At 50.8% G+C, this 24,017-nt stretch overlaps 1 protein-coding gene across 2 annotated transcripts in view; it reads right to left on the bottom strand.

The window, feature by feature from the left end:
• PRKCB (protein kinase C beta) overlaps nucleotides 1–24,017 on the bottom strand; it is a gene marked incomplete at its 3' end in the record, with an annotated part of 112,818 nt that overhangs the window by 14,369 nt on the left and 74,432 nt on the right. For both annotated transcript variants that reach the window (XM_084295726.1, XM_084295725.1), the window contains exons 9-15: nucleotides 18,408–18,554; nucleotides 12,577–12,750; nucleotides 8,911–9,002; nucleotides 7,874–7,936; nucleotides 6,055–6,193; nucleotides 3,873–3,953; nucleotides 3,545–3,652 (exon numbers count right to left, since the gene is read on the bottom strand). In XM_084295726.1, coding sequence (XP_084151852.1) covers nucleotides 3,545–3,652; nucleotides 3,873–3,953; nucleotides 6,055–6,193; nucleotides 7,874–7,936; nucleotides 8,911–9,002; nucleotides 12,577–12,750; nucleotides 18,408–18,554 — 804 coding nt within the window. The remainder of the gene's footprint in view (nucleotides 1–3,544; nucleotides 3,653–3,872; nucleotides 3,954–6,054; nucleotides 6,194–7,873; nucleotides 7,937–8,910; nucleotides 9,003–12,576; nucleotides 12,751–18,407; nucleotides 18,555–24,017) is intronic.

Genomic DNA, 24,017 nt, shown 5'->3' with positions numbered 1-24,017 from the left:
GGCATGGGGCAGGAGACCAGGCAGGGCAGGAGCTCTGCCTCCCACTGCACCCACTTCAGTCTGATACAGGCTCAGTGAAACAAGAGGATCTTTTCATCCCCTCGCCAGGCTCTGGACAGCATCCTGACAATTCAATCAGGTCCCACTTAGCTGTACTAGAGCAGGAAAATAAAAAGCATCCTGTATCTCAATAAGGTTTTTCTAAAGCAAGTCTCTGACAACAGTTCAAGAGCCTGAAATGTGCTAATAAACTGATTTAGTGATTTGGCTGTCGCTGCAAATTGCTTAGTTTGCATTCAGCAAACATGGAAAGAAATCTGTTCTTGGGTCTTGCTTATTACATGCCGCTCCTGAACACACGCACTCACCTCTTTAACTTCTAGTGCCGGAGATCATCTGAGGCAATGAGGGAAAGCAGGTCTGTGTCTGCAGGATCTGTGTCTCGGCAGACATTAAAGCTCGCAGATGCCCACACGTAAAATCCAGCAGTGAAAGCCTCACCCAGGGCGAGGTGCCGGGACGTGAGGTCACCTATCTGCACAGCACGCACCGCAGGGATGCTGCGAATGCTCCTGGGGCTGGGGGGCACCAGCCCCTTCCCTGCTACCTGCTCCCATCCCCGGGGGGACCCAAACCTGCCTGGCTCTGGTGCTGGACCGATGTGCCCCATGGGGAGAGCGGGCCCCTGCCTGCACCAGGGAACACGTCTGTGCCTCTCAGCACCGCTCTGTTCTACAGACACTGCCCGCACGCACCAGTGAATTCAGCCTCTGCTCATTTACTAATTAGCTTCTCCCAGCCAGAGTTTTGTTTCTTACCTGCTGCTTTGTGCTGGGAGTTGTTTTGCACGCACACCCCCCACGCTTAAATTGAAGTGTTGGTGTTAAACCTGGCTTCCTCATTGCAACACCAATGCACACCACAGTCAGAACAGCTCAGCCTGATTAATGAATCATAAAGGATTTTCTACTTCATGTACCTGCCTGTAAAGCTGAACAGAGCTGTACTACAACACACGTATTCAGTATTTTCAATATATGCGTCCAAAAATTAAATTTTCTTGTTTTTCTATTGTGCCTTTATTCATGTAAGCATGAAGGCACCATCTGTTATTGATATATAGGACCCCATAAACATGCAGATTGATTCTCCTGGCTTACATAGGATAAGCATTTAGCTTTGTTTGTATTAAACAGGAACAAGTTGATTTAATCCCCACACTAATGCACCGAAACCCTTCAAACTTCTGTAAATGAGAAAGGTGCACATCACCTGCAATGTGATATCTGATATCTGATATTGGTGGCTTAAAATACAGGGAGGTCCAAGCCTGGACTCCAGCGCTTTCCCTAACTTTATTTTTTGTCTCTCAAAGGCCAGCAGATGCTACATGTTCATGGGCTTCACTCAGCAGCACACACCTTGCACCGAGGGGCAGAGTAAACCGGGTGTCACAGCCCTGCTGCTGCCAAACCGCTGCCAGGCGACGCACCCCAGCAGCTCCTGGCATCCCAGCTGGTCCCAACGCAGCACACACAGCGGCTGCCCCACAGCACCCGCAGCCTCTCAGCCTCCCTCTTCGTACCCGCAGGGCACTGGGATGAAGCAGGGTGCTCAGCAGGTACTATCTGCCTTTCTGGGGCAGCACCGCCCGCGGAAATACCGCTCTAAATACCTGTAAACTTTGGGGAGGCAAACATGCCACTTTATGCCTTTGCTACTAGGCAGAGATTAAAGAGGGAGCTTATGCTCACAGGCAATCTGTTCACCTGGAAAGGGCTGCTTTGCTCAGGCACAGTCAAAGCCCTCCATATGGGAAGGAAAAGGGATGGTTATTTGTGCCAACGCTCTTGTGTACGCACAAGTTCCTTGCTCCATGAGCTCAAAACAGGAGCCTGGGTGATGGGGGAGCTGGGTCCTGGTAGCCAAGCCAGGGTTCAAGACAGCAAAGCAAAGTACCTACACCACAGAAACAACAGCGCCTGCACCAGCCTTCAGAACAAAATCCGAGCTGACAGCGGAGAAGGAAAATGCTCCATTTGATCTACTAATTGGCACTGACTGTAGTGTCAAGGAGCTGTGTTCTGGTTAACTCTCCATCCTGCTTCCCAGCCAACTCGCTCTGATGAACACTTGTTACTTGGCTCATGCCGATGCAAGGCTTTCAGCATCAAATGCTTTTCATCTCCGAGCTGTACAACGCAATATCCGAATCCACAGCAAGTGATGACTGGCACCCACATGCCAGAGTGAAACTGTGTAGGAGCAACAAAATTCCTCTGCAATCCTTTTGGGAGAGCATGGCAGTAAAGTACCAAGTCCCTCACATTCAAACGTGGGGGCTTCTCTGCTGCTTTCCTCCAGACCAACACAAGGCTGGTTTTGTGCCCTCCCAGCAGACCTGCCACATAGCGACCCAAAAAGCATGGCCTCGATGGCTCTGTGGTGAGCCCAAATGTACTTCCCTGTATTTGAGGGGAAAACATAAAAACTCTTTTTCCAGCTTATTGATGGTTCCTAAATACTGCACATATTTTTAAGAAAAAATTCTGGTGTAGCAGCTTGGTGATGGCAAAGAACATCACGAGTTTTTTGCACACTTCCCTGCAACAGCACTTGTGCAGAGGGAACCACTGCATTGCCAAAGGACAAGTATTTATAAAGAACCAAGCTTTTCTACGCATGGCTAAATTTCTTCCTATTCAGCCTCACATTTCCAGAAGTGAGAAAAGCCATTAGAGCTACACCCAGCAGACGTTTCAATCACGGTCTCTTCTTATCTATTTACAGCATTCAGATTTTGACTGATGCAACAGAAAACAAAGCAGGCAGAAAGACCTATCCCTGCTCCAGCCTCTGCTCGCTCAGAAGCATCATTCCCTCGGGCACGGCAAGGATAAGGGCGTTCAGCATTACAAAGCATCTTGCCATCTTCCTGCAGAGCCACAAAACCAGCAGGCTTTCCCCTTACGCCCCAATTAAAACACCGACGAGAGAATGAAGGAAGGTGAGGAAATTTTGTGGAAATTCCCCCTTTAGTCAGTAGTGTGGTTTCTAAATCGAGGTGTCAATTTTACTGTGTTCTGCTGATGGTGATTTGCCAGGTGGCTGGGGAAGCCTTGCTTCCCTGGGACCAGTCTGAGCGTGGAGCACCTTCAGCAGCATTGCCCCATCAGAGAAGCAAACATCCTGTTTGTAACACCAACTCTGAATCCAAAACTGGCAAGGGACAGCAGTGGGAGCATTAAATGCAAGATGTGTCATTTGTAGATAGAAACACTATTTTGAGATATAGAACATTCAGAAGTTTTAAATATTAACTATTAAAAGCTAACATTTTAAAATTCCTACACAAAACCATATTTATAGCCCTGCTTAGCACTGTCTGGCTGAGATGAGGCTCAGCCCCAAGCAACAACCACGAGCACAACATCAGGACGTAGCCAGCCTTTATCCACCACAACCCAAAGGAACCTGCTCCGGGAAACCTGCAGCCCTGTGGGAGCGCACCCGCTGCTCGCAGCCACCAGCAGCCAGCCCTTACCCCTTTGCAGATCGCCACCGCCTCCTTGGACATGGACTTGGGGTAGGCCACGTTGTGCTCCATGATGGACTGGAAGAGTTCATCTTCATCTTCTCCCTCAAAGGGAGCCTGGAGCAAAGCAAGCCGAGGATCAGCGGCATCTCTGTGTCTGCCCCTGGGGGCAGCAGCTCAGCCCCTCGCCCCCGCGCCACGGCTCCGGTCCCGGCTCCATCTCCTGCATGGAGCTGAGGCCCCCCCCAGTCACCAGCACCAGAGCAAATTGCACGTCGGCATGTGCTCACAACGGAATTTAGCACCAACCCATAGGAATCAATTAAAATTCAATTACCTGGCCAGCTAACATTTCATAGAGCAGGACTCCAAATGCCCACCAGTCCACCGACTTCCCATAGGGCTGATAAGCAATTATCTGGAAACAACACAAACAGCAGGATTACACATCCATTTCTCACCTGTTGGCACAACGCAAACTAATTTCAAGCTGTAGTCCGGGTCAAAAGGACAAGGTTATTTACTGAGACTTGATTCTCCGAAATAGTGTGAAATTGCAATTATAAACAGAACACACAATAGGCCAAGGATCCAGTAAGTTTAAAAGAAATCACTCTACAGATGTGCACTAAATATTGGGAAAAAAAAAACAAAAAACAAAAAACAACACACCAGAATATTCACTGTGATTTTGGGCAAATTCCTCCTGATTCAGGCAAAACTCCAGCACATTTACTGTGCCCTTTCAGAGTGCTCACAGCAAGGCACGTTGCTTCAACATGGGCAGGAGCAGGAACTCTTTGTGGTTACCTTGATGCAATATGTTTTTTTTTGCTGTTGATTTCAGTGCATTTGTTTGAAATAACGCAGAGTTTGGCCCTCTGTGTACAGGCTGAGGCCCTTCAAAACAGGCTTGCAGAATGTGGCTAGTCAAAACTCTGCCTTCCAGGTTGCCAGTTTGCTTTCTCTTATTTATTACAGAACCTCCCTCCCTCACACACACAAACAAACAAACAGCAAAAACGAACAGAACCTAACAGCACCACCCTTAGCTGAGCAATGCAGTTGTTTTGCAGTTAAAGTCAATGCTGATGTTTTTTTTTTTTTTTTTTTTTTTAATTCTATTATCAAAATTTATGTTGGATCAGGCACCAAAGCACAAATATTCCTACATTTTCCATGATTTACTTTGTAAAATCTGAAATGCTGTGACTTCCATAGAGGAACAGCCCTGCAGGAGGGCATGGGGTCTGCCCCCGAGCAGGGTGTGCTCAGCCTGGGGTGCGTGGGGAGCCCAGGGGCTCCATCCCAGGCTCTGGCTCGTTTGCTGGGTGCAGCTGACGGGCGGCATTTCAGCGCTCGGGGTTGGACAGGCCTTGGGCTTCGCCATCTGCTACTTAATGCAAAACAATTACCCAATTTATTCCTCTCAATTACTGAACTCTATTCTGCAAAGACTCACGCGCTCAGGCACGAATGCCGATCGCGTGCTGCCCTCAAAACGGGGGTCCCATGGGGAGGACGTGGGGCCGGGCCCTGCCACTGCCTTGGCCACCCTGCAGCAGGCCATGGTGGAACTCAGTGACCCACTTTGTGTTGTAAGGCAGGGGACGTGTATCTTTCCTCTTCTGAGACCCACTGGTAGCAGGATTTAATGGGATTCCTGGATACTCCAGTGATTTTTATCCTAATTTCCCATTTCCTGTTTTTCTTTTGGAAAAAAAAAAAAAGGAGCAAGCAGAAGAAAATAAGAGTGTAAATGATAATGCTCAGCCAAATACCAAGAGAACCGGTCATTTGTCCTGCTTTGAAAGAGTATTAATCACACAGAGCAAGAGAGCTGCGTAGCAATAGGACACCAATATTAATCTTGGTGGGACAAGAATACGCAATACACATTTGAACTAGTAATTAAAAGCCTCTCTGGCTGCAGCAAAACCCAGCATAGCTTAGCATACAAGCGCACCTAAGTCTGTCCTAGCAAAGAGAATCTCTCTAAAATATTTAAATGAATAAATATTAATCTCATCATTGAAAATTCAGCAAAGTGAGATTTCAGAGGGATATTTTTATTTCAAGGGAACAGACGTCTGCGAATAATTACCTACCTGAATTTCACAAATCTGACATTAAATTGCACACATAGAGCACGTAAATGCTGTGTGCGACTTCATCTTGCCAGCAATAACCAAACGCACAGCAACTGGAGCGATCCCGAGCTATGGGCAGGGCAGGGCAGGGCGCCTTTCCTCCCCAGGCACGCAGCCCTTCCTGCGGGCAGCAAGCTGGAGGGATCCAAAAATCTCCACTTCCCAGGGAAACGTTACCCACGGGTAATTCCTTTCTCCCAGCCCGGGGCTGGCAGGGGTGCGGGCTCCCCGGCACGGCACCTTCCCCATGGCTCTGGCTCAGACCCCTCGGGAGCACGGTGGCTCCTCCTGAGTGGGTTCTCCCTTGGAGGAGGCTCTCCCCCCTGGAAGCGCCATCCCCAAACACCTCCTGCCTTGCAGGTCTCCTACCTCAGGTGCGATGTAGTCAGGGGTGCCGCAGAAGGTCTTGGTAGTGACCCCGTCCCAGATGTTCTCCTTGCACATGCCGAAGTCGGCGATCTTGATGTGCCCTTCGCTGTCCAGCATCACGTTGTCCAGCTTCAGGTCCCTACAATGTCGCAGTAAAGCAATTACACAGACGACCACGAGCGAGGCCACGCAGCAATAACAAACCTCCTGACCCCTGGGAGTGAGCTGCGGCCTCATCTCACACACGGGCTCTTTGTAGGATAGTGTGTGGGGAAATGAGTACAAACAAATCGGCGATGTCAGGATGAAATGTTTATTTTACTTTTAACCCACAGGAACACCACGCTGGGCAAATCGCTTTTAAGTGTATGACAGAAAATACTCTCAGTGTGGCAGGGAGACAGGTTTAATGGCTCTTTCTTTTGCACCTATGAAAATCAAAGTGTGTTTAAAGCTCACCAGCAACAAAAAAGTAGGTACCTACTCAGCAAAAGTCCCTGTATCACCTGTGCTTTGCTCCCCCATGAAAATACAAACCAGAGTGTTTCTCTCTGATCCTTGCCCACAGCACATTTGTGGTGGCTGTGGCCGTTCCCACCAGAGCTTTGCTCCCCAGCACAACCCAGAGGTGCCTCCAGCCGAGACGATCCCTGACCAGTTGCCAGAGCTGCCTGCCCTCACCAGGATGGGTACCACGAGCTGAAGGACAGCTTTGTGGCAAACACTCGGCATTTGGGGCACAGTATGTGAACATGCACCAAAGCACATGAAGGGCTGGGACCAAGGCTACAACAAAACAGTGTCACTGTCACAACGTGCTTCACACACGAAGTATATTGGGCTGCTCTTGGAGTCAAGAATGTTTGACAGGCAAAAATACACTTTAGATACTTCTGCTTGGCATGTTTCAACTTCGGTTAGGTAAGAGCATAATAGAAGGAACAGCAAAATTTACGACTTCTTGCTGTTTTCTAAGATAGTTTTTTTCTAGCCAGTGCTTACAGCCCTGATCAGACTTGGAGGAAGAAAGGAGCACTGGGGACTGCAGACCCAGAATCTCTCTCTGCGGCAGCTGATGGCAAAAATCATCCCTCACATCAGGCTTGCTCCGCTCCTTTCATCTTCAGAACAGTCTCCAGCAACTCGCAACTCAGTAGTGCAGCTGGCGTTTCCTTTTTGCAAGCGCTTAATGCTGTCTGACACTCATTAGGATGCTCTGCTCTACCCTGGGCACTGGGAATACTCCCGAGCAGGGAAGGGCAGCAGCTCACGAGTTTCAGTGCTTAACCAGCAGCCTCGGAGCATGGCCCCGCGCTCAGCACTCATCCAGCTAACCTCGGATGCTGTAAATCATATTGCGAATGGAAAACAAGTTTTAGTATCTGACTCTAAGTGACAGACTTGCACTGAGCTCTCCGAATAACCCCTCCATAAGCACTACTCTAATTTAATGATAAGAAAACAGTGCCCTGCAGCAAAACACGTGGCTCAGACAATCCCTGCTACCAGTGGCATGCGCTGAATGGAGAGAAATGCATGGAGCAGAGGCAAAAGGAGAATCAAAGCTGCTTTTATGAGCTCTCTTTCCTATAAAACGAGGACAAAAACAAGCTCCCTCTGAAAAAGCAGTGTCACCACGAGGCTCCCAGCCCTGTTTTGGGCACGCACACCCGGTGCACGGCTGCCAACCTCTGCCTGTGGCACTGGCACAGAAGAGGGCCCTGGGGCAGCCAGGGCAGCCCCCGGCACCGCTGTCCTTGTAACGTGCTCTGGCTGCAGTTCTCTGGGGAACAGAGGGTGGAGGAACTTGCTCACCTACCGATAAATGATGCCTTTGCTTTGCAGGAAGAAGAGGCCAATGGCTATTTCTGCAGCGTAGAATCTGAAATGAAAGATTTAAAAGGAGGACTGATAATTAAAGGAGATAAATCAAAATGAAAACCTTTCAGATCCAATTGCACTAGAAGAAACACGCTGGGCATACATGACCAAAGGATAAAGACAGCCACAACATAAAAATACCAGACAAGCATCACACGAGAAGGACACAACCCACCCTCCGCTCCGGATCGGGCAGAGATGTGATCAGGTTGCTGTGGGCTAGCAGGGGGCTGTCACTTCTCGTTACACAAATTCTCATTAAGAGAGAGCTGGGATCTATAGCTGTTTGTTACTGTGTGCCGGCAATGCAGCTTGAAAACTTATCTGTCATCCTGGGGAGGCGGAGGGGATAGCACGCACTGCCACTGCTTTCTTTGATGAATATTCTGGGTCTCGGAGGGCTGTGCCAGAGCTACAGAGTGCCCTGTGTGCCTGATGCTGGTTCAAACCCATCCGGGCCCCGTTCACTGTTTCAGTTATTTAATTAAGCATATGAAGGCTTTCACAAACACATTCTGCTCTGTCCAGACCACAGGGAGCAGGAGCCAAAAGCCACCAGTGAGCACCCTGGTTGGCAACCCCCGCAGGGCAGCCAAAGCCCAAATGTCCCTCGTACATCCCAGGGGCGTGCGGGGGCAGAACCCAGGTGTGGGGGCAGTGCCATGGGCAGGAGCCCTCAGCTGCCTCCTACACCTGTGCCTCCCCCAGACCTCCCTGTCTGGTACGTGCATGGAGGTCAGGTATCTGCCCACTGACAAGTGCAATGTGCCCCAAAGAGGAGCCGGAGGCACCAGCATCCACAGCACCAAAGAATTGTCTCACGTCTTCCCACTGCTGCTGTCCTTCCTTTCCCCTCTTTTTTCGCTCAGGACTTGCACCACAAAAGCCCGTGCCTTGGATTATTTTTCCAGAGACTGACACAAATACATCAAATACCTACCCTGAAGGTATGAAAAATAGGTCTGTTGAACTTACACAGCATGTGGCTCTTTAAACCTCCCAACCTGCTGGATCTGGTACATTAAGTCCCCACCATTCACGTATTCCATCACAAAATACAAGCGATCCTAAAAAACAAAAAAAGCAAACAATTAGCAGCAGAGTTATTGGAGCAGGGAATTTGCAGAGGTCACAAATAACAGCCAAAGCAATTGTCAGCTCCGGTCTGTATTTTTCACGGCAATACAGTTACCATTACTGCCCTCCCCAAGGGGTGCAGGTGGAGTTTGTGTTCATACGGAGCCCGTGAGACAGATGTGGTAATTCCTTTCCAGTGCTCTGGACTTGAACCTCATGCACTTCTGCAGATAGATTTGATAGCAAGTGGAAGAATTCCCACAACAGAGGTTTTTCATTCCCATTAACGAATTAGTTTTCATTCTTCACTGAACCCATTTTGCAGGGTGTTTGATGAGCCAGCACCTAGCTGGTATTAAAGCATTCCCCTGCTTCCACACTGAGGCAGCCACACAGCCACAGACCTGAGAAATTTCCAGGTAAGCTCTTAAAAGCCGTGGTTTTCTCTGCAGCCTGCTGTGCCAGTGGAAGCCAAGCCTGCGTGCTGGGGCACCCTGGGCTCGCACTGTGCCCTGCCCAAGCCCAAGGAGATCAGCAAGGCGAGAAACAAGACCTGAGTGTTTCCACAAAGCCCAGAACCGTGGGTTAATAAACCAGAAGCAGCTGTGTTCTGCCATGCAGCATCCCCAGCAGAGCTCTGGCATGAGCCCTGCCAGTCCTGGGAGGCAGGGGAGCCTTGGGCAGGCGGGAGCTCAACGCCAGGGACACCTCTACCCTGGAGGAGCCATGCCCTTGAAATGCCACTTCCCTCTGATGTTTCACAGCTCTTTTTTTCAAATGGGAAATGTCTCTGAAGAAAATCATGCAGGACTGCCAAAACCACCAACCTAAACATGTCAGCTTCCCCCTGCCACAAGCACAGAGCTTTTCTGGGGGAGGGAAAAGCGACGTCTTCGGACCGCCTGAGTGCCTGCAGAAGTGGGGCACAGACGGGCGCCCAAATGCATCCTCCCTGCTACCAGCAGGCATCTGTGCTCCAGCATGGGCGCACGTCAGCTGCGGATGGGAACAGCGAAGCGCTGTCACATCAGGCCTGAGTCACCCTTCCTACAACAACCAGCTCCCTACAGCCTTCACACACCTGCCCACGGGGCCCCAGTGTGCAGGACCCCGCAGACAGCCCTGGACAGCGAGGCTCGAGGCTCACCTTAGCCCCAGCCCCAGCCCCAGCCCCATGCTCTCCTTGCAGACGCCCCAAAGCAGGGACACAGAGGCTGAAGCGCTGGGAGAGCTCCAGGTTCGTGGCGTTACATAATAATCCTCATTCTTCACTTCATTTCCTCCTTAAAAAAGCCAAGCTTTTAGGACACTGAGGACAAGGAGCCCAGAAGAAATGCAAATGGGAGCACTCCCATAATCATGGCTATGGAGTCACTTGGGTGATTGGGGTAATCGGCTCCTCAGCCAGGCGCAGCACCTTGGCCCTGCACGGGCACCGTGACCACTGCAGCCTTAATGATAGTGAACGACAGCACCCGAGGGGCAGTCGGGCTATGGAAAACGTGGCAGTAATGGGGTAGAAGAGGGGTTTCAGCTCACCAGCAGACCGGGAATGCCGCATGTAGCCCCCTGCACCTGCCTGCCTCTGCCAAGCCTCGCGGTGCAGCAGCCACGCATGGGGGAAAGGTCACCTTCAGCTGCCACTGCCACAGCACTGTCTGCTGACGGGAACGGGAAGGCCAAGCAACACGGTGCTTGTTTGCAGCTGCTTCCTAAATATATCGATCAACTTCAAGGAGGAAGAATATTAAAAAGACGGTCTCTTGAAACAGCCAGCTGAGCTCTAAAAGCAGGATTCGAGCTTTCCTCATTTGGGTGGAGGAGAGAATGATGCTGCCTCAGGGAAAAAAAAAAATAAAAATCACGAATAAAGCAGCCAGATGGCTGGCCAGCCCACAGGCTGGAACAGGGGGACGCAGACGGATCTGTCCTGCTCCTGCCGTGGGAGGAAGGACAGGGTCTCTCCAAGTCTGGAGCTCCCGAGCTCGCGGAGCAGCAGCAAGGTGCAGATACTGCGGCAGCGCCCGCGTGGAGCTGGCGGCACGGGGCCCCTTTCCGGAGCAGCCAGCACACGACTCCTGGGGCTCCTGCCAAATCCTTCTTCTGATCAACCATTTGGTTTGTCCACCTCCCGCCTGACTCCGTACTGTGAATAGGAGTCGGTGCCGGGACAACCACCAAGCCCCCTTCCAGATGGAATTTATCGGTCCCAGTGCCACTGTTGGGGCTGAGCCCCAGGGAAAGGGGAAAGGGAAGGGGAGGGCTTGGGTACACCCAGCTACACCAGCACCTCCCCGCAGCCCACATGCAGACCCTGCACCTTTTCGGGCACAGCCCCAGGGCCCCCGCAGTCAGTCCCCAGGGCCCTACAGCTTCCCTCTCCTTCCGGGCCCACGCAGCTCTCTCCTTGCTTATCTTCACTTCTCTAAAACACAGATTTCAGGCTTTTCTCTCCCCCAGCTGTCAGCTGAGCTAACAGCCCAGGCTGAGAAGGACGCTCTGGACTGTGCTCCCAGAAATCAAAGTGCTTTGTGCCAGCATTTGATAATACACCCTGCTATACATTTTGATTACATTACAAATACGATTACTATTAAGCTACTATAGGTCTGCCAGGAATAATCCCGCACTGACTCACTTCAGATGCCACAGAGATGCTGTGTGAAATAGGTTCTCCTGCCACATTTTGATTACTGTGCCGCAAAGCCGGTCCACACTCTTTAAATACACTGAATGTGTTTGGTAAATGAAATTTCTGGGATAATATTAAAATGTAATCCTCCTGGATAGCATTGTCGTCATTCCAAAGGGCTGCACTGATTACCTCTCCCCGCTCCTGCTGACACGTACCTGGACATTTTCATTTACAGGTTGCCCAACGGCAGCCCAGAGATTGCTTTAAAAGTCCCCCTTCCCCTTCCCCATTCCCCATCCCCGTTTCTGATTTGTACAAACTCAATAGCACACCCATTTCAAACTGAATTTCCTGCGCTTTGTATTAGTTTTCACTGCCTACTCTGATTTTTGATCACAAGAATGAATTCAGAGATAAAGCACAGCACTTTGCTATTGAATCATAACTCCAATCACAGGCAGGGGGCCTTCTGAAGGGCTGCGAAATCACATCAACGCAATCAGAAGTTGCCTAATGAAAAAATCTCAAGGGTGCAGATCTTCTCCATTACAGTCTCCAGCCTAACATGCAAGCACAAACACTTTGTTCATGGAGGCATTTCTGCAAACAAATCGGGCAAGCTATAAGTTTGTTGAGGGGGAAATTACACAGCCACTTCTGGAAGTATGATGATGTATATCCAGAAAAAGGAACAGGAATAAAAGCAATGGCATGTTTTAGAAAAGCTAAAATGCATAAACAAGCAGTAGCCCAGGAAAGCATCAGCCCTGGGATGCTGGCAGTGCCAGGAGTCTCAAAGAGGGTTTCTGCCCACTGGCTCATGAGCGAAGCCAAGAGAATGACACCTGATTTGCAAAGCACCAGGCTCCCAGTGTGTCCGGTGCAGGGGTTCCCCACCTGCCCAGGGCACGCAGGTGCCTGGCACTCACCATCGTCTGGAAGCAGGAGTGAAGCTGTGTCAGGAACGGAGGCTTCCCGGAGAGAGCCAGCACCCTTTTCTCGACCATGGTGCACTCTACGTCATCATCCTGGATAACAACATCCTTCTTCAGGATCTTAACAGCATAGAGCTCGTCGGTGCCCTTCCTCTCCGCCAGCATGACCTGTGCCAGGGAGAGAACACGTGCAGGATGTTGGTAAACACACATGTGCCACGTCTATAGCCTGCTTAGTATTGTGCAGTTCTCGTTACAACCTTCAGAAGAGTGCCAAATGGTACAGAAAGCTAACGGGGATGTTTCCAAAAGTATTTGGGAGCTCTTGCTGTAACAGGTAACACATTTACGTCCTTATGGCCCAGTCCCCTTGGTGAACCCAGCCTGAGGTGCTTTGCCCGTGCCACAGTTCCAAACCATTCACATTTTACCATTTTTTTAATGGTAAAAACTTGCAATGGAAAAGTTAGTACAAAGCTAATAGTACACAAAAGCAGCACGATTTTCTGTGCCTCGCACACACCCTCCACAAAGCGCATGGTAACCAAAACCTATTATGTGCCAGCCCGAAACCTCATTACATGCCAGCCCATCGCCCAGCCAAATCCCCTCTCATGCAGAAGAATCCGTTCAACCTCACTTTTTAAACCGTTTTCACCCATTTGCAGATTTATTTACTGCAATAGATGGGATGCACTGCTTCTGCTGGTGCACATTTCTCTCATTAATCACGCGCCCCAGCGAGGATCCCCCCAGCCAGGATCCCCCCAGCCGTTCCACCACGCTCCATCAGCGTGAGCTGCTCCTCCTGCTGCCAGCAAAGCAAAGGGGGCTGGGGAGCTGCATCCCAGCTCCTCTCCCTCAGCCTCGCATCATGTTAGATTCGAGAGCTCAGTGGAAATGAATTGCTCTACGTTTGGAAGAGTCTGTTGAGATCCTCCAGTCACATCAGGAGCAGCAGTCAGGATGTTTTGAAAATAATTTACGAGAACTCGACATCAAAAGGGTGGAACTGCAAGGAACTGCACGGCGTTTCTCTCTAGAGCGGGTTTGCAGCGAGAGTGCTGGCAGGTCCCATGCAGGGCTATGGAGAGCTGACCCACACCGTGCTGCCCCCACCACAGCCCCCAGCCGCCCCCACAGAGCAGCAGGAGCTGGGCACGGAGCTGCCTGGTGGCAGGACCAGCGGCCACCCCCAGCACCCCCGTCCTGTTGGGGCAGAGCAGGCGTGGGGACAGGACGGCGGCTGCCACCGCCAGGCAGCAAGGCAGGGGCCGCAGCAACGAGCCGCCAGGCTGAGGTCTCTGCTGCCCGCCCACTTGTTAGAGCAAAAATAACAGTCACATTTAGGGAGTACTTTTTAAAAGCATGTGGCTCTTTGGCTCATTTCATGCGCTTGGCTCTGGCTCGGTGACAGGCTGGCTGTCCTTGACACTCTGCTTGTCAGGATTAGCCGAGGAAGGCGTCAGGGCTTCCGAGCGCCAAGTGCTTTGGAAAAGCCACTGACATTTACATTTTCATCAGCGGGGCACAGGATTGCAGCGAACACACGCCGTCCTCATCCATCGGCAGTGTTAAAAAGCAGACTGACAGCAGAGCAGCGACTTCAGTAATGGATTTATTTACTTGCTGATGTTTAAAGGAAGTTGAGATTCTGCAGCATGGGGCACGAGCACTCGAGCAATGCTGCTGTGCACAGGTGCTAAAATACGGGGCTGATTTTTTAAAGGCAGGTGGGCTCTGGCAGTTCCAAGTTGGTGGAAAAGAGAAGCAGCCACTCCAAGGACAGGCTGAGAGAAAATGAAGACTTCTGTGGAAGTCAGTGGTTCACATGCAGAGTCACTAGTGTGCAGACGTACCTTGCTACCCATAACCCTTTCAGAGAAAAAGCAAGTAAAAGAGAGAATCTCTGAACCTAGCATCTGTTACTGCCAGGGACGGACTGCTCCGGGGGGAACAGCAGGAGGAGTCCACTTGGGAAGCAGAGAAATCGCAGCGCGGAGCAGAGCTTGGAAAGCATCCTGGTGCTTTTCAAGATATTTTGCTTGGAGACTCTCAGGGGAGAGAGCGTTGTTGTTGGTAACAGAGTGTGTTTGGAGATGAACACACCAGGAAATTTCCCTGGAGGTACGAAAAGATCAAAATGTAAAGATAAAATCGGCTGCTGAAGAATGGGGTTCGGTAGCAGTAAATAGCGCAGTGGGGACTGAACTCTGCCGACTGGAGGCCTGTAGGGGAGAAAATCCCAGGCAGAGGGGGGGGGTGACACCGAGTCGTCCCCACCGAGCAGGGAACAGCTCCCAGCACCCAGAGCGCTCGGTCTCTGCAGCGGGGTGAGAGGCAGAGGTTTGCTGGTGCACTGAATTAATGCAAAAAACTGCTCCAGGGCTTACATGGACTGTAAATGTTTCATGCGGTAGCTTTCCAATGACATAGCAGTCCTGAGCCACAGCTGAGCCAACCAGCCCTGCATTACTGACATGTAAAATGCAAAGGGGCTTCTCTGCAGCTGCCTACAGATGAGCGGTACTGCACACATCGCGGAGAGGCATTCGGTGGACAAGGGCGAGTGCACGTCTGTGTGTGTGCAAGGGGGATGCAGAAAACTGTGTTATTGCATTGCTCTTTCACGTCTGGGCTGGCAGAGCGAGCAGCTACAGAAGTGTAAATCGAGACTAATGCTGTTCAGGATGTTGTAATCACTCTGAATTTGCATATGCAGATGGGATTGCAGGCTCTGCTTTACAGCACTCACAAAAATACCTCCTGCACCCTGCCCGACAAGCATGAAGTCTGTGAGCATTAGCAGACTCAGCCTGCTCCCCGAGCAGCAGGCAGGGCAGCTCGCAGCCTGCAGGGCTGGGGCAAGCACCCCTGGCTCTGCCTGTGGCTGCTCGGCAGCGCGGTGCCAGCACGGTGCAGGTTTGGCACCCACAGCCTGTCCCGGTGCTGAGCTCCGCGCTCTCGGTGCACCGGCGGGGCTGGCTCCAGCTCGCTGGCATCGCGGTTCCTATGGTGACTGCAGCACGGATACAGCCGAAGTCTCAGGGGAAGGACAGCCAGTGATGAGCCGGCTTTGGCAACGCCTGCTAATGACAGCGAGGAAGATTTGTACCCTTTGCTTTGTAAACACAATAAGATTAGGACAAGTGAATTCGCCCAGAGCAGTTTGCTAACGCCTCGCACCACGCTGCGCAGGACAGGCGTGTTTGCGAGGAGGTGGTGTGCAAGCACCGTGCAGCAGGTGCCCGGGGCTGGAGCACCTCTGAGAGTCAGAGCCTGGGCCCTGGCCGCTGCTCTGCCCGTGTGTGCCTGCTACCAGTCCTCTGGCACATTTCACACCAGGATGGGGCAGGAGAGCACTTTACAGCATGAAGATTTTCATGGGACACGAAAATTGTCAAATTGTCTCCCATTGCACTCTAATCCATAACAGCAGAGGCAAAAGTATCAGCACTACTCCAAAAAAACACCTTAAAACCCCCCAAAACAACTGACAGCTCGATAGCATAACAGATTGATTAGCTACAAAAATATGAGCAAGCCCCAGAATTTAACTTCTCTCTATTTATATTACAGCAAAGCAAACCCGGGGCGGGCTGTGCCAAGCGCTGTGTTCCTCCGTCGGGAACATCTCCCGTCCCTTTGCCAAGCTGGGGGGGGGACAGGACTGCCCCCGCCTGCAGCTCCAGGGCCACCCGCAGAGTGAGCCCAGCCCGGGCAGGGGGCAGCTGGGGGCAGCCCCACAGCAGCCAGGGCAGGGACACCGAGGGCTGCCCCGCATCCCGCTGCTCAGCACCCCTACAACAACCATGCACGCCTGTACGAGGTGTACGATCCCGTGGTTTTCTGGTCTTCCAGAGTGCAAAACCAGAGCTGAACCTCCACCCCCCTAAACCCCGCTGCTTGGCTCAGTGGGGACTTTCATCTGCCAGCTCACTCTCTGGAAAGTAAACTGCTTTTTTTTTTTTTTTTTTTTTTGTGCACAAAAAGCTAATATTTAACTTGATTTATTCCTGCAATATACAGTATTTGTTTGGGAATGCTCCAGCTTAACAACTGGAGATACTCTGATGCTGGACGCAGAGAAAGCAAGGCCAACACATGGGGTGCTCCTCGTCCTGCACAGCCGCAGCAGAGGAGGAAGGAAAATGCGCGGCAGTAAATCCGAGCTGACAGTGCCACCAGGTTAACGAGCTGGCGCCTGCGACGGGCTCACTGACACCCCGCTGGTTGCACTCGGGGAGCTCTCAGGGGCTGCGGGGACCCACGCAGCAGAGGCTGGGTGGCAGCAGCTCGCAGCAGAGCACCGCGCACGCTGCAGTGCCCGCTCTGGCCGCGGGAGCGGAAACGCGGGGCAAGGCTCCTGGCGAGGCGCAGGCACACGTGAGGGTGAGGCTGCATCTCCCCGTACGAACCAACGTGCTGTTTTAATAAGCGCTAATTAGCATATTTATAACATTCTGTTCCAGGGAACAGTTTCTGTCACACATTCCCTTATATAAGCCATGAAGCCGACTGAAGGGTTTGCTAATGTTTCTCAAATTAAAAGAAGGAAGAGGGGGGGGGAAAAACAACTACAGCTTCCAGACGCCAAGCAGCAGACTTTAAAAGAGATTATTTGTTGGGAGGGAGGGAGGGTAAAAGCAGTTAGTGGTGTTCAGAGCCGGGGTTTCGGCTCTGCTGGGATGAGGCAGGCACCCCCACACTCCGTGTACCTCCGTGGCTGCCTCCGGCACCCGGCAGCTGCGGGAGGAGAGCTGAGCTGTGCGCTGCCCCTGCTGTGACCTGCTAGCAGCTGAGCTGGTCCAGCACCATCACCTGCACGGCTGAACAAGGCTGGAGCAGCAGGGGTGCTAGCGCAGCGCTTGCTTGCTCGCCCAGGTCGCCAGCCTGCAGCAGATGTGTAAAACAGCGACAGCAGCATCGCCCTCAGGGGCGACGGGGGTGCTCTGAATGCTGGGCACCACCATGAGCTGTCCCTGTCTTCTGCTAAAGCTGTGCCAGCGCCTCTCTGAGCTCTCCACGGGCCCCTCCAGGGAGGCAGCAAGCACCAGGCAGAGGCTGGGAGCTCCCAGAGCTCAGGTGCCAGCAGCAGGAGGCTGGCAGGGACGGGGTGCCAGCCGGGACAGGCAGGCTCACCCCTGTGCACGCTGCGGGTGTGTTGGCAGCACTCCCCTCCTGTTTCTGTCCTGCCTCCGCCCCAGAGATCTGCCTGGAGGCAGAGCAATGTTCCCTGCAATTAAGGCAGTTCGCTAATCAGAGCAGCGTCTGGCCATCTGTCACAGCCGTGAACGCAGCGCTGGTGCATGCAGCCAGCCACCTTTCTCCTGGCCTGGGCTTTGAAGTCACAGCAGCAGTCCGGGGACTGGAATTTCTAATGGAAATCATGACAAAGTTGGCAACTCCCCAAGAAAAATGAAGGCTCCGAGTCACATAATTACTAGAAGAATGAAATTCTGTTACCACTCATAACCAGCCTGGAAAGTTAATTAAAATGTTCATGTATATTTGTAATTATTAAAGGAAAAAAAAAAAAGCCCAAATAAAAGAGCTTTAAAGACACAGTACACACCCTGCTTCCCAAAGAGAGCGTCTCTTTTGGTGCTGGTTTAACCTGACACCTCAAGTCTTCGTCACTGTGATGCAGCAGGACCAGAGCCCCAAAGGCAGCCAACGACCGGACCCCAATTACCAGACACAAAGCAGAGCAAGGGCAGAGCAGGGCTTTGGACTCCTGGGCTGGAGCAGCCACGCAGCCACTGCTCAGCATTGTTAGAAACATTTTTAATACAGAACGTGCAAATGCATATGTCCTACCACACCTTTCCAAAGCTTCCTTTTCCCAGCACCATCAGGAAATTGAAATCTGAAAGTTTCATCCGATCTCTGCTCCCGTTGTTATCGAACTTAGAAATGGCATTTGTTGTCTTCTCATCCACAGCCTTAGACCCTGTGCCAATCTTGGCTCTCTGCAGGGACAGAGATGGAGAAAAGAGAAAAATTACTGAAAACAACATGCAGAAATGTCATGATGAAAACAGAGAATGCTCCTGAATCCCATGTTAATCAGCTCTTTGCTATCTGAAAGCTACACCAAGCTATGGAAGCCTCCCATGTGCCCTGGGTGCGGGTCAGACACAGCACATGGCTCTGCCCAGCTCATCCCCAGCTCAGATCCGTGAGAATCCAGAAGCCACATCCCCGGATGCTCCAGCCGCCAGCTCCTCCTGCAGCTTACAGGATGCGTCCATCCATCCTCCGCTCACAGCCAGGGGGGCTTCTCCCACGTTGCACCCACGGGGCCACCCACGGGACCTCCACAACACCCCTGGGCAGGCACAGAGCTAGAGCTGGGGTCCCAGAAGCACACCCGAGCTGCAGGTAGCATCGACCTCCTGCAGCGCTGGCAAGTGGCAGCTCTGGAGCTCATCCTTACAGACCACCAACATCAGATTGGAAAACTGCACTGTGGCCAGGAGCGTTCAATGTTTTAAACCTTGAGCCCTGCCTCAGAAATGCCAACCCATAATGTGCTCGAGGCCATCCAAGTATAAAACAGAGCCTTAAATGAGCTTTGCCTTCACAAAGCTGACTTCTGTCTCTCACCTTATGAGAAAATGACAGGTGAATATAAATAAATTGTTGTGAAATACGGGAATTGTTATCAAGCTCCAACTTTGTTACTATCTGATATCAAAGAGAATTGCACTCCTGTGCCAGTTCAGGCTGAACGTAGGAAGCTACAAATTCATTTTGAAAAAAAAGCAGAATAGAAAGCACTTCTGCATCCCCAAGCAATCACACGAGCTGGTTCAATCACAATTGCTTATTAAGAAGCCCTCACAAAACCCCCACATTTTTTAAACACAAAATCTCATCAGTTGCTTGGCACCTTCTCATTGGTCCAGGGGCTATCTAATTTGCTGAACCACAATTTGTAAAAACTATCTCACCATTTATTCGTTTTTAATTTTTAGAAATATGCCACACTGTAGGGCTTGCATTGAGCTCAGTCTAGCATGAAATTCCATTAACCCGATTCCAGCAGTTCAATTTGACTGCTGCTCGCAGCTCCTCCAGATAGGAGCCTCACAAGTAATCTCCAAGCCTTTGCAGCTGCTAATTGGTTATTGCAAGGTTCTCCTTGCTGTAAAATTCCCCATTCAAGGTCACCTGCAGCACCTACAAACATCCGAAAGACTGCTGCACTGAAAAATAAAGGTACAGTTTCAAGCATTTGCAAACATCATAATTGCTAATACAGCTCTGAACAAGTGCCCCAGGGAAGAGGCTGAAATCATTCAACAGCCTGAGACCTGCTACTGCTGCAAATGGAGCAACGTGCACAGGATGCTTGCTTTCAGATGGAAAACAACAATGACAACAACAACAAAAAAAGAGTTTGTGCATAGAAAAGGAAACAAAGTCACCTCTCTGAAAGTATCATAGGACTTCTGGGGTTGGAAGGGACCTTAAGGATCATCTATCCTGCCATGGGTAGGGATGCCATGCACCTAGCTGCAATCTTTAGGCTGTTGCAACCTCCCCAGCACAAGGGGCTATCTGCCAGAGCATTTTAGTCAAGGTCAGTTCGTGTGCCCCATGGCACTGCCCTGGGGGTCCTGCTGCCCACCCCAGCACCCGGAGCTCCTGGCATGTGCCACACCAAGTGAGAAACGGCTGTACCTGTGGTGTGGCACAGCGATCTCTGAAATCTTGCCCAAGTAAAACAACAATCACAGTTCTGATCGAAGAGCACAAAGCCTTGGACACTCCCCACCTTATCCATCTCCACTTTTGAAGGAGAAACCTCTAAGTGTGCAGCCGTGGCACTGGCTGAAAGCTGCTCATTTAATTTGGCTGAAGATGGATTCAGATGTGTGCAACTAAACAAGCCCAGCCTTTGCGTCGTCACAGAGCCAGCCCCGTGTTGTGTGACTTTGCCTTCAGCAATCCTTACCCTATTGTATTCCAAAGCTATCTGTAAGAGAAACGTGTACTTATCAGCAGGCAAAACAGTCATGTTCTGTGAAAGCTTCCCTAACTACTCTATCACAGTTAAAAAACAATCTTGTCAGATCAAATTTGACACTAAATTAACCTCTGCGAAAACAAGCTTTAACAAGATTCAAGGGCAATCATCGTGTTTCCATTAAATTACACCCAAAAGCACACCTCTGCATTTAAGACAAACACCTATCTCCTGCGCGCCTGCAGCCCCAGCACCGGCACTGGTCACGGGAATCTGAGTGAAGCTGGACCCAGGGAGGACGATGCTGTTGCTCCTGAGCAAAGTGGGAAAGGTGAGCATGAAGAGGGGGGAAGGAGGAAGATTTTAATCTGCTTCACTCCAGCAAATTCGCCAGCTGCAGCCCCAGCACTGCCAGCAGCACCAGTAGGTGCCCAGGTGAGCACCCGAGCGTGGAAGTGACTCCAGGTCTCTGCTGCCACCAAGTCCGTGGCTGAAGAGCTGCTGCTGCAGTTGTACTCAGTCCTGTGCTTGACCTGAATTGCAGCATCGTAGTGTGTTCATAGGAGGTGAGGATACAGACACAACACGGCTCCCTTGAACAAACAGGCTCAGCATGCAGCTAGGCCAGGAGTGAAAAAGGTCTTTTGAGTACAGAGCTCGAGATAACAGTCAGGGAGAGGTCAAGATCAGCACCCTGCGGAGGTGTCTTGTTTTTGCTATGGAGTGCCTTTAATGCCTACTTCTAAGTGAGTAAAAAAAGTCCTTTAACCTGTTCTTTAATGCACTCCTAATGTTGACACAATTTTGAGACCTCTTTAAGGTTTACAACTGAAGCATGTCAAATACTGCTCACCAAAAAAAATAATTAAGAAAGCACTTGACCTTCGTTATCCAACTCCATTTGTCAGAGTTAATTCCCTACATCTGAATTTATGCAATAGCAGCTGATGTTCACATCTATCAAGCTGTCCCGGCAACCGGCTGATAAAGACCGAGCAGAATTGGCAGCGGGTGTGCTGCCAGGCTTCTCGCGGAGCTGCTGCCTCAGGAGGCTTTCTGCTGGAGCCCAGGACGTGCCTGCTGCAGACACAGGGCTGCAGGAAGCGCACAGGCAGGACTGCAGCCAGGAGCCACGCTGCAGGCTGCCAGAGCGGGGCAGTGCTCCTGCAGAGGCAGCTCGCAGGCAGGCAGCGCGGCACCGTGCAGGCTGACACCTCCGTCCTTTCAGCCAGTGCTTCTGCAATGCCGACTCCACTCAGAATATAAACCTCATGCACACCTCAGCTTGCTCCTATTGATTGTGCTGCCCAGGAACAGGCAGGATCAAGCAGCGCTAACACAGGTCGATCGAAGGATTCCTTTGAGCCCTTATCCTCTGGAATGGCCCCTGGCTGCTGCTCTGCGGGCAGGCCCCACTGCATTCTTCTCACCTCTGGGGCAGCTGGCACGAGCCATGGCCAAGCTGCTCAGGGATTTCTTTCTCTCCAGCGCTGACTTGGTCACAAGGGAGGGTGTGAGCAGGGGAAGACGCAGTAGGGTGGGGATACAGACAGAGCCTGGCAGCACGAAGGGACACTTCTGGACGGTACGTTTTCTGATATGCAGGCAGCTCGCCATCTGTGACTTCCACCATACATACCGTTTTAACACCACTGGAACATCAAGAAATGTAAGAAAAGCGGGTAGCTAATTCTCTGCCAAGCTGACAACCATGGCATATGGTTGTATGTCAACTGTTGCATTAGAACTGTCTTATTTTCTTGGATATTCAGGCAAGTTATATATAAATGAGATATGTAAGCGAGATTTAAAAAAAGAAAGGGCATCGAGAGAAAGAAACCAATTCGCCAGTCCCATGCTACAGTTAGGGAGTTCACACCGACATCCGTAAGGGCAAATATTTTATTTTGTGTATGGCTCATTTCAGGTAAGTCTCCAGATGTACTACATTCATCCTCAGGGTTCTGGGAAGATTTTAGCTGTACTGAAAAAATGGCAAAGATCTATTAATTCAGTGCTGTCTGGATCTATCACTGCAGCAAAATCTTCTATGGCTTACTGAGTAGTGAACAGACATTTCTCCCTGAAGCATCTTTGGGGAGTTATTTGGGCTGTGAGAGCAGTGTTACACGCCAGGGGAAGGACAGTTACCTGCGTTAACAAAAACTAAATCACTGGCTTGTGTGTCTTGCCTTCTTGCTCCTGGCTTACACCTCCAGTAACCCCATCAGCACTCCTGGCAGGTAGCAGCTTGGTGCAAAGAGCCTGTTTGGGATCACGGCTGCCGTGTCCAGCCGACTGAGCCATCGGCTCTCAGAAACCCAGCACAGCCCTGGCACACCAGGCAGGGCGCAGAGGCTGCCACGCCAGAACATACAGCAGGGCAAGAAAGGGTTTCTTTCTGAGATTACCTGCAAATCCAATTATATCAGTATCTTAACTTATCTTAGGGGTAATAATTCATAACCAGCAGCATGACAGAAAAAAAAAAAAAAAAAACAGACAAAAAATGCTATTTTATTGCACCTCAGAGCCAGGGCACAGCTGTATCAGTGTTTGCACATGCTGACGCCGGGAGCACAGTGACATCAGGCCACCCCGGCACACGCAGGGTCTTCATCCCTCTTTAATTGGAAAATAGTGTTGGCAGTACATTAACCGAAGTGTCTCCTCTTCGAGCTGCTGTACTCACTCTGGCAAACACAAGCAGTGAGTTATGTAATCCTAATAGAGAGTAATCGTCTGAAACAATGCAAATGAAAGGGCGATGTTTGTTGTGCTGCTTTCCTCGCAGTACGAAGAAATGACTTCTTAAAAATTATGGGATTTGAGACTCCTACCTGCACATAGCAGACATGGGATCAAGCAGTCTTAGCAGTGCACAAGGCACAAAGCAAACATTACACAAAACTGTGCATTGTGCAATATTCTCTGTTGTATTTTCAGCCTGACATAAGTGCCAAAGAATTATTTTCATCTCTCCTCTCATCCACCAGAAACAACTGTTCCCTTTCCCAGCTAAGCCACTGTCTGCTGCCACCGCATGCAAAGCCAGAGACATGCACAGGGAGGTCACTGCATGTTCAAATTGGAACGAAGTACTCCTGAAGGATGGCTTGAGCAGTGTGCAACAATTAGAAAACATCCTGTCAATCCCAGCAGAAAATTGTATGTGAATGAACCCTTCATTGCATCCCCTGGTTCATCTGAACCCTTGTGTTTTAACGTGCTGTTCAACAATTTTTAAGAAATGACCACTTTTGGCTCATCTCTCCCAGCTTGCCCTCAACCCTGTCTTCAGGTGGCTGCCTTCAGACCTGAATTAAAGCGTGACCACTACACCAAGTGTTGCTCACCCCTCGTTGAGATCCAAACCAGCTGCAGGCATCTCTGTGGATATGGAAAGAAATATAAACATGCTTGGCCACCACACGCTTGAATGCTGCAGAGCTAAGCACTC

Source organism: Netta rufina (assembly GCF_964035555.1).
Source record: "Netta rufina genome assembly, chromosome: 15".
NCBI classification, from domain to species: domain Eukaryota; kingdom Metazoa; phylum Chordata; class Aves; order Anseriformes; family Anatidae; genus Netta; species Netta rufina.
This window is presented reverse-complemented; position numbering and strand designations above follow the sequence as displayed.